Here is a 15,331-nt window from a genome sequence, read left to right on the forward strand (position 1 = left end):
GCAGGATGGAACAGCCTGGAAAGGGCTAAGGTATAGAAACAGACTCTTCCACCAAGTGTGGCTGCTGTGTGCATCAGAGCGAAGTACGGATGGTGACATCCAGACCAGTGGACGGGCTGTGGCAACAGATGACAGGAATGTTATGTTGGAAGGGTAGGTATGGTGTATATGTGTAATCAGGCATAACATACATTATGTCACTTAATGCTCTCGACAACCCTAGAAGGTGGGTGGGTGTGGCCATAAAAGTGAATCTTAAAGAAGCAACTGGTAGAGATTCAGGCCATGGGCATCAACAATATATCAGGGAAATGGGTCAGCAGGTAGCAGGGCCCCGTCGGCCACCGAGAAAGCCCCAGAAGATAGGGCTCCCAACACCAGGGATGGTCCAACAAGAATAGACCAAGCTTCTCATCCTAAAGAGACAAATCTACCAAAATGTACTGTCAAGACTGGCCTTGGGCACAGGAATACATAAAATAGAAATGGCCAAGCCACAGGACTGCCGCAAGACGTGGCTATGGGGTCTCTTTGGCACATCTGAAGTTTTAGAGATGTAAAAAAAAGGAAATCAGATGTTTATCACCAGACTGAATGATTACGACATCACACAAAAGGACTTTATTTATTAGTAGATTCACTTTCTTTTTTTTTTTTTTAAGATTTTATTTATTTATTTGATAGAGAGAGACAGCCAGCGAGAGAGGGAACACAAGCAGGGGGAGTGGGAGAGGAAGAAGCAGGCTCCTAGTGGAGGAGCCTGATGTGGGGCTCGATCCCGGAACGCCGGGATCATGCCCTGAGCCGAAGGCAGATGCTTAATGACTGCGCCACCCAGGCGCCCCAGTAGATTCACTTTCTAAGAGAAAGATCTCTATGGGAAATGTTCCCTGATCCCAAACCTTGTAATCAAAGGAGGAGTGGATCGCAGTCTCCAAATGCTGCCATCTTGTCTTCATGTAGACAGTCTGATCTGGGCCTCTATTTTGTAAATGCTGTGATACTAACCTCAGAAGTGAAGCAGAGTTTTATCAGAGATCTTTTAAAAAGACTTTCGGAGCAGTTTGACACTCCAGCATCAACGCTGCAGTATTGTTCCTGAGATTCTAGATGTTAACTTTGAATACTAACCTGGCACCGGGAAAACATGCTCATTATTAAGACATTCAGGACAATCTGAATAGCAGTACATTTGGAGGGAAGAAGACGTTGAATGCAGTACAATGAGGCCTTGTACCCTCTTTAGCATTTCAACGCACTTCAGGCTTGTGAAATCCCTCCACCCTCTCTGCACAAAGCTTCTCTTCAAAGTTTACACTGGCAGGGATTTGGAGGATTAAAAATCCCGTATCTAAGTACAGTGGGTCAGTCAGGCCTTAAGTTAATGAACCTCATGTTCTTAAGCAGAGTTTCACTGTTGCGTTGAGCAAGAAATGTCTGAGTGAGGTGAAAGAAAATGGCCAAGAGGTTCTTTGGTCCACAAGCAAGTTTAGTCCTCCCTACAAATTCATAGGTCTTTTCCTTTCTTTTCTTCTCTCTCTCTTTTTTTTTTTTCGCTAACACTTTTCCCCTATCTAACACCCTATATATTTTACTTATACTTTATTGTTTGTTATCATTACCCATGAAGTCAGGATTCTGTTTTATACATTTCTGTATTCCCAGAGCTTGGTACAGAACAGCTGTTCAATAACATTTGTTGAATGAATGAATGAATGAATGAATGAGTGAGTGAGTGATGGAAGACTCCCTCACCCATATAGATATGAGTCATTCATTCCAGTTTGCCCTTCAGACATAAAGTAACCTATTGAGAGAAGGAGTTCTCTAAAATCCTACTCTTGTACCCCTGTACCTGGAGCTCCCAGGCAAGAGAGAAATTCTTTGGAAACAAAGGAATTTGAAGGGATATGCAGAAACCATAGAATGAAACAGTGCGGAGCTAAGGAATAAGGAGAGCAGGTGAATTCACACGCATTTTGCCACTAAAAATGAAAAAAGCCAGACTAACGTCCAAAAATCAAACTATAAAAAATGTCATATTTCTGGGGTGTCTGGGTGGCTCAGTCCGTTGAGCATCTGACTCTTGATCCCTGCTCAGGTCTTGACCTCAGAGTCACGAGTTCAAGCCCTGCATTCAAAAAACAAAGTCATATTTCTCAAATTTCTGTAACCTCATCAGACCTGTGAGTTTTGCTCTAAATTTCTCTCTTTACAGGAATCATCCCTCAAATGAATAAACCAAAAGTGTTCATTGACAAGAAAAGCAGAAAGACAACAGCAAATGATGGATACTGTGTCATGAATCAAAGGAAAAATCCTAAGAAATAGGGGAAACAAAGGGTTTTGGAAGAGAGAAGGAGAAAAGCATACTAGTGTGCCGTGGCGCCAAGAAGGAAGGCAAAAAACCCAGGAACTTCTGAAAGTAGCAACTTCCAGACACAGGCCAGCTCAAAGACACCACTGAGAGAGGAGGCAGACACTGAGACCATCCAGGTCACGTGGCCGGAACAAAAGAGCATCCTAACGATGACTGAGAAAGTGGCACCACCACTGTCTTCTCCATCTCCATCATCCCCCAACCCATGCAGTTGCTTAATATCCACTGGTGTTTAAACTTCAACAAGGGGTGCCTGGGTTTCTCTGTTGGTTGAGTGTCTGCCTTCTGCTCAGATCCTAATCCCAGGGTCCTGGGATCGAGCCCCATGTTGGACTATACACTCGGCGGGGAGCCTGCTTCTTCCTCTCCCTCTGCCCCTCCCCCTGTTTGTGCTCTCTCTCTCTCTAAATAAATAATTATCTTTTAAAAAAATAAACTGCAGTGAGAGTCTCAAATTAGGTTTTTCCTTCCAATCCCTACAGCATTTACCTCATTCAAAGCCTTGCCATTTTCCCATAGGAATGCAACGACTACCACGTTACTCTGTCTCCAGGTTGACATGCCTCCTGTCTATCTTCCCCTAGTACCTGGGGTATGGCTCTCTAGCATAAAATGGGTCACAGACTCCTCCTCAGTCTATCTGAATGACGTCCATTCATGTTATATTTTCAAACCATTCTCTAATGATTGCATAAATGTTTACAATAAGGCCTGAGTGTGCTACCTGTAAGTACCGAGACAATGCCTATCTTATTCACAGCTGAATCTCAAGCAACTAGCACAGGGCCCATGCTCCATAAGTTTTTACTATGTTTTCCACAAATAAATAAAAATGGGAAAATTATGATATAAAACTATGCAGAATGCAATACTAATAATGTAAAATATATTTATACATTTATATGTAAAATAGATACATATTATATGAATATATAATATATTTCAGTATACAATTCATTTATAAATATAAAACATAAATTATTTCATATATTTTATATTTATATTTTATTTAATATATATGTATATTAAAATATACTAATGTAAAATACATGCACACAGGAAATAGAAGAAAAATACAGTGAAACATTTATTCTTTAATTTATGCTTTTTTTTAACTTTCAAAATTTACCATAAAAGCTTTTTTCTCTCTCTCTGATACTGAGATACAAAAATATAAGCAAAAACAAAAGGAAGTAGAGAAAAAACCATGCCTCGGACAAATGAGATAGCAGCATGGGGCATAATGGGAAAAATAAATTCCTTATCATTACACATCGGGCTCTTCGTCTTCCAGCCCTGACTGTGCCCCACACCCTGCTACTCCTCTGCCCCCAGAAGCGTGAGCAGTGTGGAACAACACAATGTTCTTTGCAATTATACTTGCTGTCTACGCTCTCACTCCACTACTCCACTATTCCCAATGTGATAGCTCCACATTCTTGCTATTTTTTCATTTCTAGGGCAAAGCACCATTCCCGGCATACAGAAGAATATATTAAATATTGATGGAGTAAATTAATACATGGATAAGGCAGTGACACTGAATGAGAGGCCCATTTCTTTCACTTACTCTAAAATCTCACTTATCTAATAGGGTTGTATGAGGACTAATTGAGAAAATGCATATAAAACATGCCTGACATATAATAAGTATTCAATAAACAAACACAGTTATTAGCTATTATCACTGAGACCATGTACAAGTCGCTTTTTGCTCTCTTAAGCAAAATCATCCTAAATTGCGGATAGTAATTTCTGCCCTGTCCACTCATCCCCTTGAGATGAGAAAGAGCCTCAAGCAATTTGGGAACTACAAATCATTGGACAAACACGTATTACTATCATGATGATGATGACAATGATTATAGGATTGTTTTCTTTGTGCATCTTGCCTAGTAAGTTTCTCCTTTAAGGTCACATTACCTTTGCTGATGTTTCAAACCATCCTACGAAACCATGCTCCTTGCAGAACTGGTCCATCTTGAGGCCATTGTTCATGAGCACATCCTTCCCCTGGTCACATTTGTTGGCCAACAAAACCACTGAAACTGGCTTGCCATTAGGGAGACTTAACTTTGAGTCCAAATCATTTTTCCACTTTGTCACTGCTTCAAATGTAGCTGGCCTGGTGACATCGAAGACAATAAATGCACCCATAGCTTCTCGGTAATAGACCCTTGTCATGTTTCCAAATCTTTCTTGACCTATCACCAAAAAGAAATAGAAATCAAAACCTTATTACGATTGTAAACGGAATCACATATTGGAACCTCATGAGGCCTCCAGTATGAGCAGATCGCTCAGGAAAGTGCTTCAGTGCTCATCTTTACAGAGTTAGCGGACTACATAATCATGCCCCTTTGTTTTGGATCTTTGAATCCAGAATGGATTCATTCATTTAACAAGTATGTATTTACTGAAACTCCTGTATACCATGTAATGTTCTAGAACTGTGCTAGTACAGAATGCCACTAGCCACACATGGCTACTCAGGTTTAAATTAATTAAAATTAAAAACAGTTTCCAATTCAGTTCCTCAGTCACTCTAGCTACCTACATTTCAAGTGTGTGGTATAACGTCTGGCCAGTGGCTACAGGAGTAGACGACTCCGATATAGAACATGTCCATTATCCCTGAATGCTCTCCTGGACAACACTGCTCTAAGCACTTGGGATACGACCATTAAAACATGAAAATCCCTGCCATCATGGAGCTTACATTTTAGTGGGGTGATAGATTATATATTATAAACGTAATAAAGATAACTAAATTATGTAATATGTTAAAAGGCGCCCCCAGTCAATTCCAATTAAGCGTAGTAGTAGCTAGCATTTATTTATATTTACTAACCATCAAAATGCAGTTTACACAAATAATCATGAAGGTACAATTATTACCCCCATTTTACAGTGAGAATGTTGAGCCCTCAAGAGGCTAAGTAACTTGTTCAAAATCATACAGCTGGTGAGCTTTGAAGTTGGAATTCAAATCTGAACTGAGATTCAGATCTTTTTGAATCCAAGCCCATAGTCATTTGCCGACATTGAATACTCTCAACTACTAAACCATTAGTCTTAGACTATCTCTCTTCCAGGCTTATGTACCAAGAGTGTCCCACTCAACTCAACTAAACAGATAACAGGTATTTATATCAATGCCAGTCTCCAGACTACATGCTTGGAATACAACAGTAAACTAGATGGCCTTAAGTGCTCTACAGTCTACTGGATAAGAAAACCCCTTGGACAGAGAAAGAAAGAGCGAGGGAGAGGCAGGCATTGGTCTTATTTAGACCAATCACCTAGAATCACTTTTGCTCTGATTCTTAATTTTTTAAGTGAATGTTGGCCAGTTTGTTAACACAATAGGTTAGCCTTCCTCTGCGAAATGGCAGCGATAATGTGTACCTCACAGGGCTGTCGTGTGGATGAAATGAATGAACATACAGAAAGCACCCAGCACGGGACCTTAGAACTAATTAGCCCTTGAGATTTCCCTGCCTTTCTCCAGCATGTTAAAAATTATGAAAGACAATATGATGTAGGTAGTGTTTCAGAGCAGAGTTTATGGCAAAAAATTACTGGGATTTCCGCCGATTAACAAAATGAAATGAATCCTATTGTCTGTAACTCAAGCCACTGGTAGTAGCTGAAGACAGGAGCTAATAAAGCCTCGGTTTGTATTTTTTGAACCCAAAACTCCAGAAGTGTAGGACCAAACAAAGGCCTTTTAGTCTGATTTGGTCATTTATTTATGGTAAGAGTCTTTTAAAGTTATATAAATTAAAGCAAAGCAAAGTGCACATTTAATAAGCCAACTTGTTGCAAAAAGAATAAAGTGCCAAAACTGGCAGGTACTGAAGAACATCCAGATCATCATCTCTGAGGACACCTCACACTTAACTTTGAGCACAAGGTGTTGTGATGCTGAGTTTTTATTCATGTTAACGAACTCGTTTGTGGGCACCTGAGTGGTTCAGTCGGTTAAACATCTGCCTTCTGATCTGTTCATGATCCAAGGGTCCTGGGATAGAGCCTCTCATTGGGCTCCCTGCTCAACCGGGAGTCTGCTTCTCCCTTTCCCTCTGCAACTCCCCCTGCTTGTGCTCTCTCTGTCAAATAAAGAAGTAAATCCTAAAAAAAAAAAAAAAAAAAAACCCAAAAAACAACTCTTTTGCAGGTTGTTATAGTCACATGGGCATGAGCACTGGAGATTCTGAGGTCATGATCCATGAGCACTTGGTGAAAATGGATGCAGGTCAGGGTTCTGCCCTAGTCGTCCTAGTGGGTGTCACTGGACAGAAGAGCATTCTGTAAGGGCCAGCACATGACGATCCTAAAACATTTCTTACAGGGTTTTACCACAGAAGCTTTTCTTTGTCCCCCCACAATCATCTAGCCAATGAAAGAAAGTAGTATAATACTCTTCATATGACACACAACCCGCAGATGAACTTTCATTTCTCCCAAATGAATTTTAAATTTCTTTTATTTCCTTTCCTTTTTTAGTTCCTAATACAAACAGTGATCCCCTTTGATGCTGCTCAGGATGGCCATGACATTTCAGGAAGATAGGGGGAAAAAAGCCCTCTGTGATCATGCAGGACTCTGACGGCCTCTGGGCTTTGTGCAGTTGTCTTATGATCCCTTGCAGGGAACTAATCAGATGAAAGGCAAAGTCATGGGTTATTCAGTAATCTGCTTGTCCAGAGGTTTTCATAGTAGAGTAAGGAGGTCCTCAAGAAGAAATATTTTTACAGTTCAAATATATGGCAAAGCGTCGTTTTTAAGACTATGCAAAAAAGCAATGTATAGGCTTAACACCTTTGTAGGAATTCAAAAAGGACCATCTGTGTGTTTGTGTGTATGTGTCTGTGCGTGTTTGAGTTTGTGAGGGTAAGTGTGCCAGATCAGAAACAAGGAGAAAAAAGTGATCTTTGTATATTGAGGTCACTGGGCCCGGAGACTTGAAAAGTTTGTATTTCCGGTGCTCCAGCAAGAGGTCACGTTCAGACAAGGGCATTTCCAGAGCTCACATTTTATCCCTCCTTTGTCAGTTGATAGCTTTCCCTGCTGTTTCTTATTAAAAGAATGAGAACCATGTGACTTTTCATGAGTGCTTACATATGGGCAATGTAGAGACCTGATGAATTTATTATAGGTAATTTACTTAAGACAAACAAACAACAACAACAAAAAAAAACATAGTTCAAAAATTTCCAGTGGGATTAGATCACTCATTCAACACACATTTACTGAATAGCTAATATGGCTCAGGCTCTGTGTTTTGTGCTGCAAATACATAGTTTTTTGCCCTTGAGGAACTTCTAAACTAAGACGTGTCATGCTAGATGCCTGCGCTGAAAATGATACAATTCTCCATGTAGGCTCCCATTTCTCTTAGACTCTGCACACACATCCATGGCCATGTCGATATGACTCATGATTCAGTGTCCAGCTTTCAGGAAAGTTAAATGACAAAGCAATGAACTGAATCACAAAAGTTAATACAATGGCTGCAGCAATCATTTGGACAATCTTACTGCAGAAGGCAATAAACTGAATAGCCAGAAGACATGGGTCTTAGTCTTAATTGCTGGTTACCAGTGCAGACTTAGACAAATGCCATTTCTCTTTTTGAGAGTCGGTTCTCTCACCTGTAAAATGAATTTGTTCTGGCTGACCTCTAAAGTCCCTTCCTGCTTTCCTGCTTCTAGAGTTAAAATATTCCTAGTAAATTAATGCTTGGCCTCTGTCCCAACAGCCTTAATGGGTCCATTTGGTATCACAGACTCAGCTAAAAATATACACAGGTAATATAGTCCTAATGTGTATTTAATGGTATTTTCACTTGGTAATTAGTACTTTAGAGATGTTCTCAGTGGGCATAACCAAGTTGGGAATCCTCTACATAAGCATAGAAACAACAGGAGGCAGTGAATTGGGTGTTCTGTTAAACTGGGCCCATTCTTTTACCACTCCGCCACTAACCTACTAGCTCTGTGAGCTCAGAGCAGTCACTCTACCATTCTGAGTCTCAGTTTTCCTCATTGGTAAAACAGAGAAAGTGGTTTGGATACCTGAAACTAAATTCATTATTGCCTCTGGGAACCCCTCTCATCAACCTCCTCGGATGCAGGCGTCTGGCTCTCCACCTGCTACGCCCTGGTGTTCCCTCCAGTTCTTGGCATCAATAGTAACACTGCCCCCCAGAGCGGTACCTTCAAGTCATCTTCTGACTCTTTCCTCACCTCTGCCTAAAGGGTTTCCAACATTCTACCAATGCTTTTTCTTCAGAAGCAGGTCCTGATTGCCCCGCCCCTCCATCAGCACTGCTACTGCTCCCATTCGGGCCCTCACCTGGAGCCCTGACAGCTCCCCAGCTGAGGCTCTCAGCATCTCCGCTCTTGTTGCTCCTGCTTTCCCTTAAAATAAATGTAATCACAGGTTTTCAGACATTCTGGCAGCATAAGAGACCACCAGAGGGACACACATTGGAAGGAAATGAAATCACTATCTTCAAGAGCTATCTGAACCCCCATGTTCACTGCAGCATTGTTCATAAGGAGTGAGATGTGGAAACTTCTTAAGTGTCCATCAGTAAAGGACTGAATAAAGAAAATGCGGTATATACATACAGTGGAATATTATCAGCCATGGAAAGGAAGGAAATCCTGCCTTTTGCAACAACATGGGCAAAAGCAATGAGAACATTATACTAGGTGAAATAAGTCAGAGAAAAAAAATACTGTATGATCTCACTTACATATGGAATCCAAAAAGGCAAACTTGTAGGGGCACCTGGGTGGCTCAGTCGTGTAAGCGTCTGTCTCTCGATTTCAGTTCAGGACATGAGATCGAGTCCCGCATTGGAGCCCCAGTGTGGAGCCTACTTGGGATTCCCTCTTTCCCTCTCCTTCTGCCCTTCCTCACCTACCCCCCACCACTCATGTGCTCTCTCTGTCTCTCTGTCTCTCTCAAAAAAAAAAAAAAAAAAAAGCCAAACTTGTAGAAACAGAGACTAGAAAGGTGGTTGCCAGGACTGGGAGTAGGAGATATAGGGAGATGTTGGCCAAAGGGTATAAACTTCCAGTTATAAGATAAATAAGTTCTGGAGATCTAATGTACAGTATGGTGATTATAGTTAATAATACTGTATTATATACTTGGAAGTTGCTAAGAGAGTAGCTCTTAAATATTCTCACCACATACCAAAAAAATGGTAATCATGTGAGGTGATGGAGGTGTTCATCCTATCGTGGTAATCATTTTGAAATATATAAATATATCAAACCATCACGTTGTACAGCTTAAATTTACACAATGTTATATGCCAATTATATCTCAATAAAGCTGGAAAGAAAATTCCTCTTAGGTATTTATAGAATACCCATTCCCTGGGCCCTGCTCTTCAGAGATTCTTACCCTGCTAGTTTTGTGTGGGGCCCAGGAATCTGTTTTTAAGCACTCCCTAGGAGAAGTCTTAAAACTCTACTTCTCTCAGAATCCACTTTCAAAATGTAAACATTACCAGAATGCTCCACTGCTTTAGCCCTTCAATGACTCTTACATGCTCGAAAGAGACACCTTCAATATTAACACACAAGGAGACTTTGGCTCCGACCATCTTTCCAAACTCCTCCTATCACTTCCTTCAACATGCTCCATGGCCAAACCACACTGGAGTACTACTCTTTCTAAAACACATCCTCCATTACTCCCTGGATTTTCTTGCTTTTTTATACAACTGCTCCCAAAGCCAGAATTCCTTCCCCATCTTTCCTCCCACTCTGTTCAGTGAAATGCTGTGCATGCTACAACTGTGCCCTGAAATGTCATTATATTGGGTCAACCTCCCCTGGCCTCCCAGCTGAAACTAATGAATCCTTTTCACCACCCCACAGCATTTTCTTTATCTTACCCTATTCACATTTATCATGCTATATAGCTATGCTTCAGTCTCCACCATAGCACTGTAAAATCCTGAAGAACAAGTTGACTATATATATATATATATATTTGTTTTGTTTTTGGTTTTTTGAGAGAGAGAGAGAGGGCATGAGCAGGGGTTGGGGGAGAGGGAGAGAGATAATCTTAAGTAGGCTCCACACTCAGTGCAGAGACTGACATGGGGCTTCATGACCCTGAGATCATGACCTGAACCAAAATTAAGAGTCAGATGGGGCACCTGGGTGGCTCAGTTGATTAAGTGTTTGCCTTGGGCTCAGGTCATGATCCCAGGATCCTGGGATCAAGTCCCCAGGTAGAGAAAAGAGTTCATTTACTTTACCCTCTGGGGTCCTATGGGATTTTCAAAGTTGCACACCTTGATCTACAAGTTAAAGGCAAATAATCCTCAGACTGAGGTCAAGGTCCAGCCCAAAACTATGCCTTGCCTGGCGCTCCTCTAAATCCTGCTTCTTGCTTTCATTCACATTCATTCCATGGCACCCTCCACTCCCAACGGAACAGACCCATTTCCTTACTGTTTACCTAACTAAATCCTAACTATTCTTCAAGGTTGTACCAAGCCCTACCTTCTTGGAGCTTTCTGATTAACTTGGCCCCACAGTCACCTCTTCCTCCATTATACTCACCTAGCACTGACTATATCACTTGTCCCCCCACTTATGCAGGCCATCCCTGCCTTGTACTGCTTTTTTATGTGCTGCAGATCTCTGTAGCCTATGTCCCTGATTGCACTGAGCCTCCTTGAGCCCACTATTGAATTACTCAAGTGCCGTTCCCTTATGTCTCCATTGCACACACACTCGCAGGCTCGTAGGCTACGCTCACAACAACCTGCACAATAGAAGGGAACTATAATACAAGTACTCATTATGTAATGAAACAACAACTGACATTGATTTCTTATTGGTGAGGGGGAACCCCAGCAGGGAGAGGAGAGAACTGAATAAAGTAAGATCTTGATCCAACTCATTTATTTTCTCTGCGTACTAAACTACTGCTCATTCTTAAGATTCACTTTGGAAAAAAAATCTGTCCCCAATTCAGAACCACTCAAGCTCTTTCTGCAACTTCTTTTGTTCCCCCATTTCACCTTACTACTGATTGTCATCTCCTATAGGCCAATCTTACCTCTATTCAACAAGACGGTAAATCTGGAGGCACTGCACTGAATTAAGCTGAAGCGTGCAAGAGTAAGACGACATAAAAAGTAACAATTGGTTCTTCAGGTGTCATAAACAATAACATTATAGAAAAGACAGATGGATTAATTGAATTGACCTATTTTTAAAATAAATTTCAAAATATCTAATTAAATTCTATATTTATATTTAAATTTCAGGCTGTATGTGTGAGGGAGAGAAACAGAGACAGAGACAGTAAGAGACAGTTAATACCCCAGTATCCCAGATTTTTCTGTCAGAATTTATTTTGACTGAGGTCCGACACTACTCAGCTTAGATGAAATAATTCACTTGAATAGAGAATAATGTAATGTCCAATACTGGAGAGTGGGAAGGAATGAAACCAAGTCACAGAAGAGAGGTCAGCATGAATCAAGGTAAAACAATCAGCATCCCATATTGTTACTTAAACTAATTTCAACTTAAACAAATACCTAACAAACAACCTAAAAATATCTCCACTGAACTATAAGCTCAAATGTATTAAGAAAAAGGTATGTTTGAATTACTTAGCATGTGAGACATCACCTCTAACTAACCTTCAAAGATGTTTTCATAAAAAACTCACAAGACAGTAAAAAACTCACAAGGTATAACACTTTTACAAATAGCTCCGAAGTCCAGGACTCAGGACTAGACTCTAAGGGTTTCACTCTTAAAAGAATTTCCAGATTCTCCTAGAGCTGTAATTCCCAAAACATGTACAAAGGTGCTCTGGGGTGTGTCAGTGAACTCACACGGGTGCAATAGGATAAATAGGATATTTTAAAATTTCAAGGCAAACACAGTGGTACTCAAGCCAATCAAACACCTCAGGGACGACTCGCTTGAGATAGTTCACAATTTTAACATTAGACCAAGCTACATTCCTTCTGATGCGATCCTATCCTTTTGAAACTGAGGTTTTCACAGTTTGTATGATAAAAAGCAAGAATCATGTGAAAATCAACGTGAAACAGGAAATGAGAGTGGTCATGTCTACTCTGACTCAAAATTTTGAGATGTTGTTCCATGGCCCAAAGGCACACGTCTTCCAATAATAAATAATTATAGTTATTAAAAACAAAATTTAAATTTTTTTAAATTTGTGTTCCAATTTTTTTTCAAATACCTACTAAGTTGTTAGAACATAATACTTATTGAACTGTTTGGTGCTAGCTACTTAATAAAGAGAACTTGGGGGGGCGCCTGGGTGGCTCAGTTGGTTAAGTGTCTGCCTTCGGCTCAGGTCATGCTCTCAGGGTCCTGGGATCAAGCCCTGTGTTGGGCCCCCTGCTAAGCAGGGAGTCTGCTTCTCCCTCTCTTTTTCCTTCCTGCCACCACCCCCACCGCGGCTCATGCTCTCTCTCTCTCTCAAATAAATACATAAAATCTTTATTAAAAAAAAGAAAGAAAGATCATTGTTATTAAGCCAAGCCAACCCCACGGTCCCAGAGGTGATGTGTGCAAAGAATTCAGCTCAAGCTCATTTAATTCTTAGCTTTATCCAAAAGCATAAGGATACAAAAATAAGTACATTATTTCTTTAAAATAAATAATGTGCATCTTCTAAATGCAACTTAATCTCTGGAATGTGAAAACAGACTGCACTGCTGTATCACTCAGGAAACAGTAGAACGAAGTAGTTAGAAAACAGCAAATAAATCTCAGTTCCTACCCAGCACTATCCCTCATGACCTGTATGACTTTTGAAAAGTTTTATGTGGTTTTTTTTCCTTGACTATGTGTTTTCTAGCTTGTCTAAGCATAGTTCTCTTGGCTCTGTGATGGGGATAGTAACAGGACCTACCAGAGCCACTCATTGTGAGCAATAAATGAAATGATACATAAAAACACATAGTACCATGCCTGACGCTCCATCAATGTCAGCGATTAATAACACATTACATTGTAGGGAAAGATAGTCTTCCCAACAAATAATTTGTCAATTTCCTTTAAATTTTGCCCTTTTAAATTAGATTGCAAATTGTGTGGATCCCTCCCACTACGGATATTTCTTTGTCCACATTAGGCTGAGGAACTGCATAAGAAGCTAAGTTTTTCATCACTTTTCTTGAGAGAGCAGTTCTGTGCAAGGCTGATGAGGAAGAAAGGTTAGATAATGTTTAGGGCTCAAAGAGACTGCAAAAAGTAGGGACTCAGAGCAAAAAGAAATAATTCTGATTTCTCTCAAACGTTTGAAACTATTGACTAACCTCTCCTAAAATTCTTTCTCCTTTGCTTCCAAAAAAACCTGCCCTTGCTTGGTTCTCCCCTTATATCGTGCTTTCTCCTTCTCTACCTCTTTGCTGACTCCACAGTCATTTCATTAAATCATGTCACAACCTGTGGCAAGGTCTGCTAAACCACACCAGAGATATCTGGAAAGGTTGGAAGTAACTCTTAATATAAGGCTAAAGGAAGAAGTGCTACAGGGAGAAAAAAAAAAAGTTGCATGAGATTCAAGGGAAGAAGAATGAGAGAATTAGGGAAGCCTGTAGAGGAGTTGCCCTTCTAGATGGATCTTACACATCATAGGATTTGGATATGTGGAAATAAAGGGAAGGGTATGTGAACCAGCAAGAAAAGCAGGAGCAAAGGCACAGAGGCAATGAACATGGGGTGTGAACAAGAAAGCAAGAGTTCAATAGCCAAATTTTCAGCCTCATAATGGAGAGCAGAGGAAAATAATATTAGGGATTTTTTTTAAGATTTTATTTATTTATTTGTCAGAGAGAAAAAGAGAGAGAGAGCACAAGCAGGAGGAGTGGAAGGCAGAGGGAGAGGGAGAAGCAGACTCCCCACTGAGCAGGGAGCCCGACGTGGGACTCGATCCCAGGACCCTGGGATCATGACCTGAGCTGAAGGCAGACGCTTAACTGACTGAGCCATGCAGGCATCCCAATATTAGGGATGTTATTTGAGCCAGACTGTGTATGTCTCTGGGCGCTCCCAGTCCCATCACCCTCTCTTCTTCATTGCATGAATTTTCAGAGGGCTGGGTGCCCACTAAATTCAATCACTTTTGTGCCTTAGTGCTTAAGACTACACCAAAATATCTAGTGTGAAAAAATCAGCTTTTAATTCTTCAAATCTCATTATTTTTTTTTTTTTCAAATCTCATTATTAATAAACCAGAGATGCCTGCATTCTGGTTCCAGGCCTACCATTGACTAGCTCTAAAAGCCTGAGAAACTAATGCAAACCCCTTTTCAGAGCATAGCTTTCTCTTCTGTAAAAGGAACAGTTTGGTTTGATGAGCCCTCAAGATCTTAACTGTGAAAATTACCCTTCAAAATTATTACTTCATCTAATATATCAAAATATCATAAAGACAGCTTTGCCATTTGACCTCCAAATGAATAACACTTCATTCTAAATTATGAGGACTTGGTTAAATGATGAAGTGCAGCTTTTAAGAATGGTCTTTAAGGTCACTCCCCAGTTTTTATGATGAAAAACTGAAACAGAATGCCACCTTCAGAAAAGTGACTACTGTATTTATTAATTTTACAGTGTATATATTTTTAATACATTAATATTCATAAAATTATGAAATCTCAGGCATCAACAAATCAAAGGGTTTTTGTTTTGCTTTGTTTTACTGGAGAAATTTTTAGGTCAATAATATATCTTGGAATTAAAGCAATGACGAAATAGTTGACTAGAAAACTTTGAATGAACAACACTCACTGAGGACCTGCTAACTCTCAAGAACTACGCGGGATCTAGGGTTACAGACTGGGAGAAGAAGACATTCCAGTGAGGTAGTAGAAGGCTTCTATTCCAGGATGAGCATAGCTATTATGGGCGCAGAGAA

The 15,331-nt window shown here is 40.4% G+C and overlaps 1 protein-coding gene across 1 annotated transcript in view; it reads right to left on the reverse strand.

Annotated features, from left to right (window-relative positions):
* Window positions 1-15,331, reverse strand: part of RAB38 (RAB38, member RAS oncogene family) — a 51,780-nt gene that overhangs the window by 27,168 nt on the left and 9,281 nt on the right. Inside the window, exon 2 of the mRNA XM_045815591.2 lies at window positions 4,304-4,584. Coding sequence (XP_045671547.1) covers window positions 4,304-4,584 — 281 coding nt within the window. The remainder of the gene's footprint in view (window positions 1-4,303; window positions 4,585-15,331) is intronic.

This window comes from Ursus americanus, chromosome 16, assembly GCF_024610735.1.
Source record: "Ursus americanus isolate L20-20 chromosome 16, mUrsAme1.1.p, whole genome shotgun sequence".
NCBI classification, from domain to species: Eukaryota; Metazoa; Chordata; class Mammalia; order Carnivora; family Ursidae; genus Ursus; species Ursus americanus.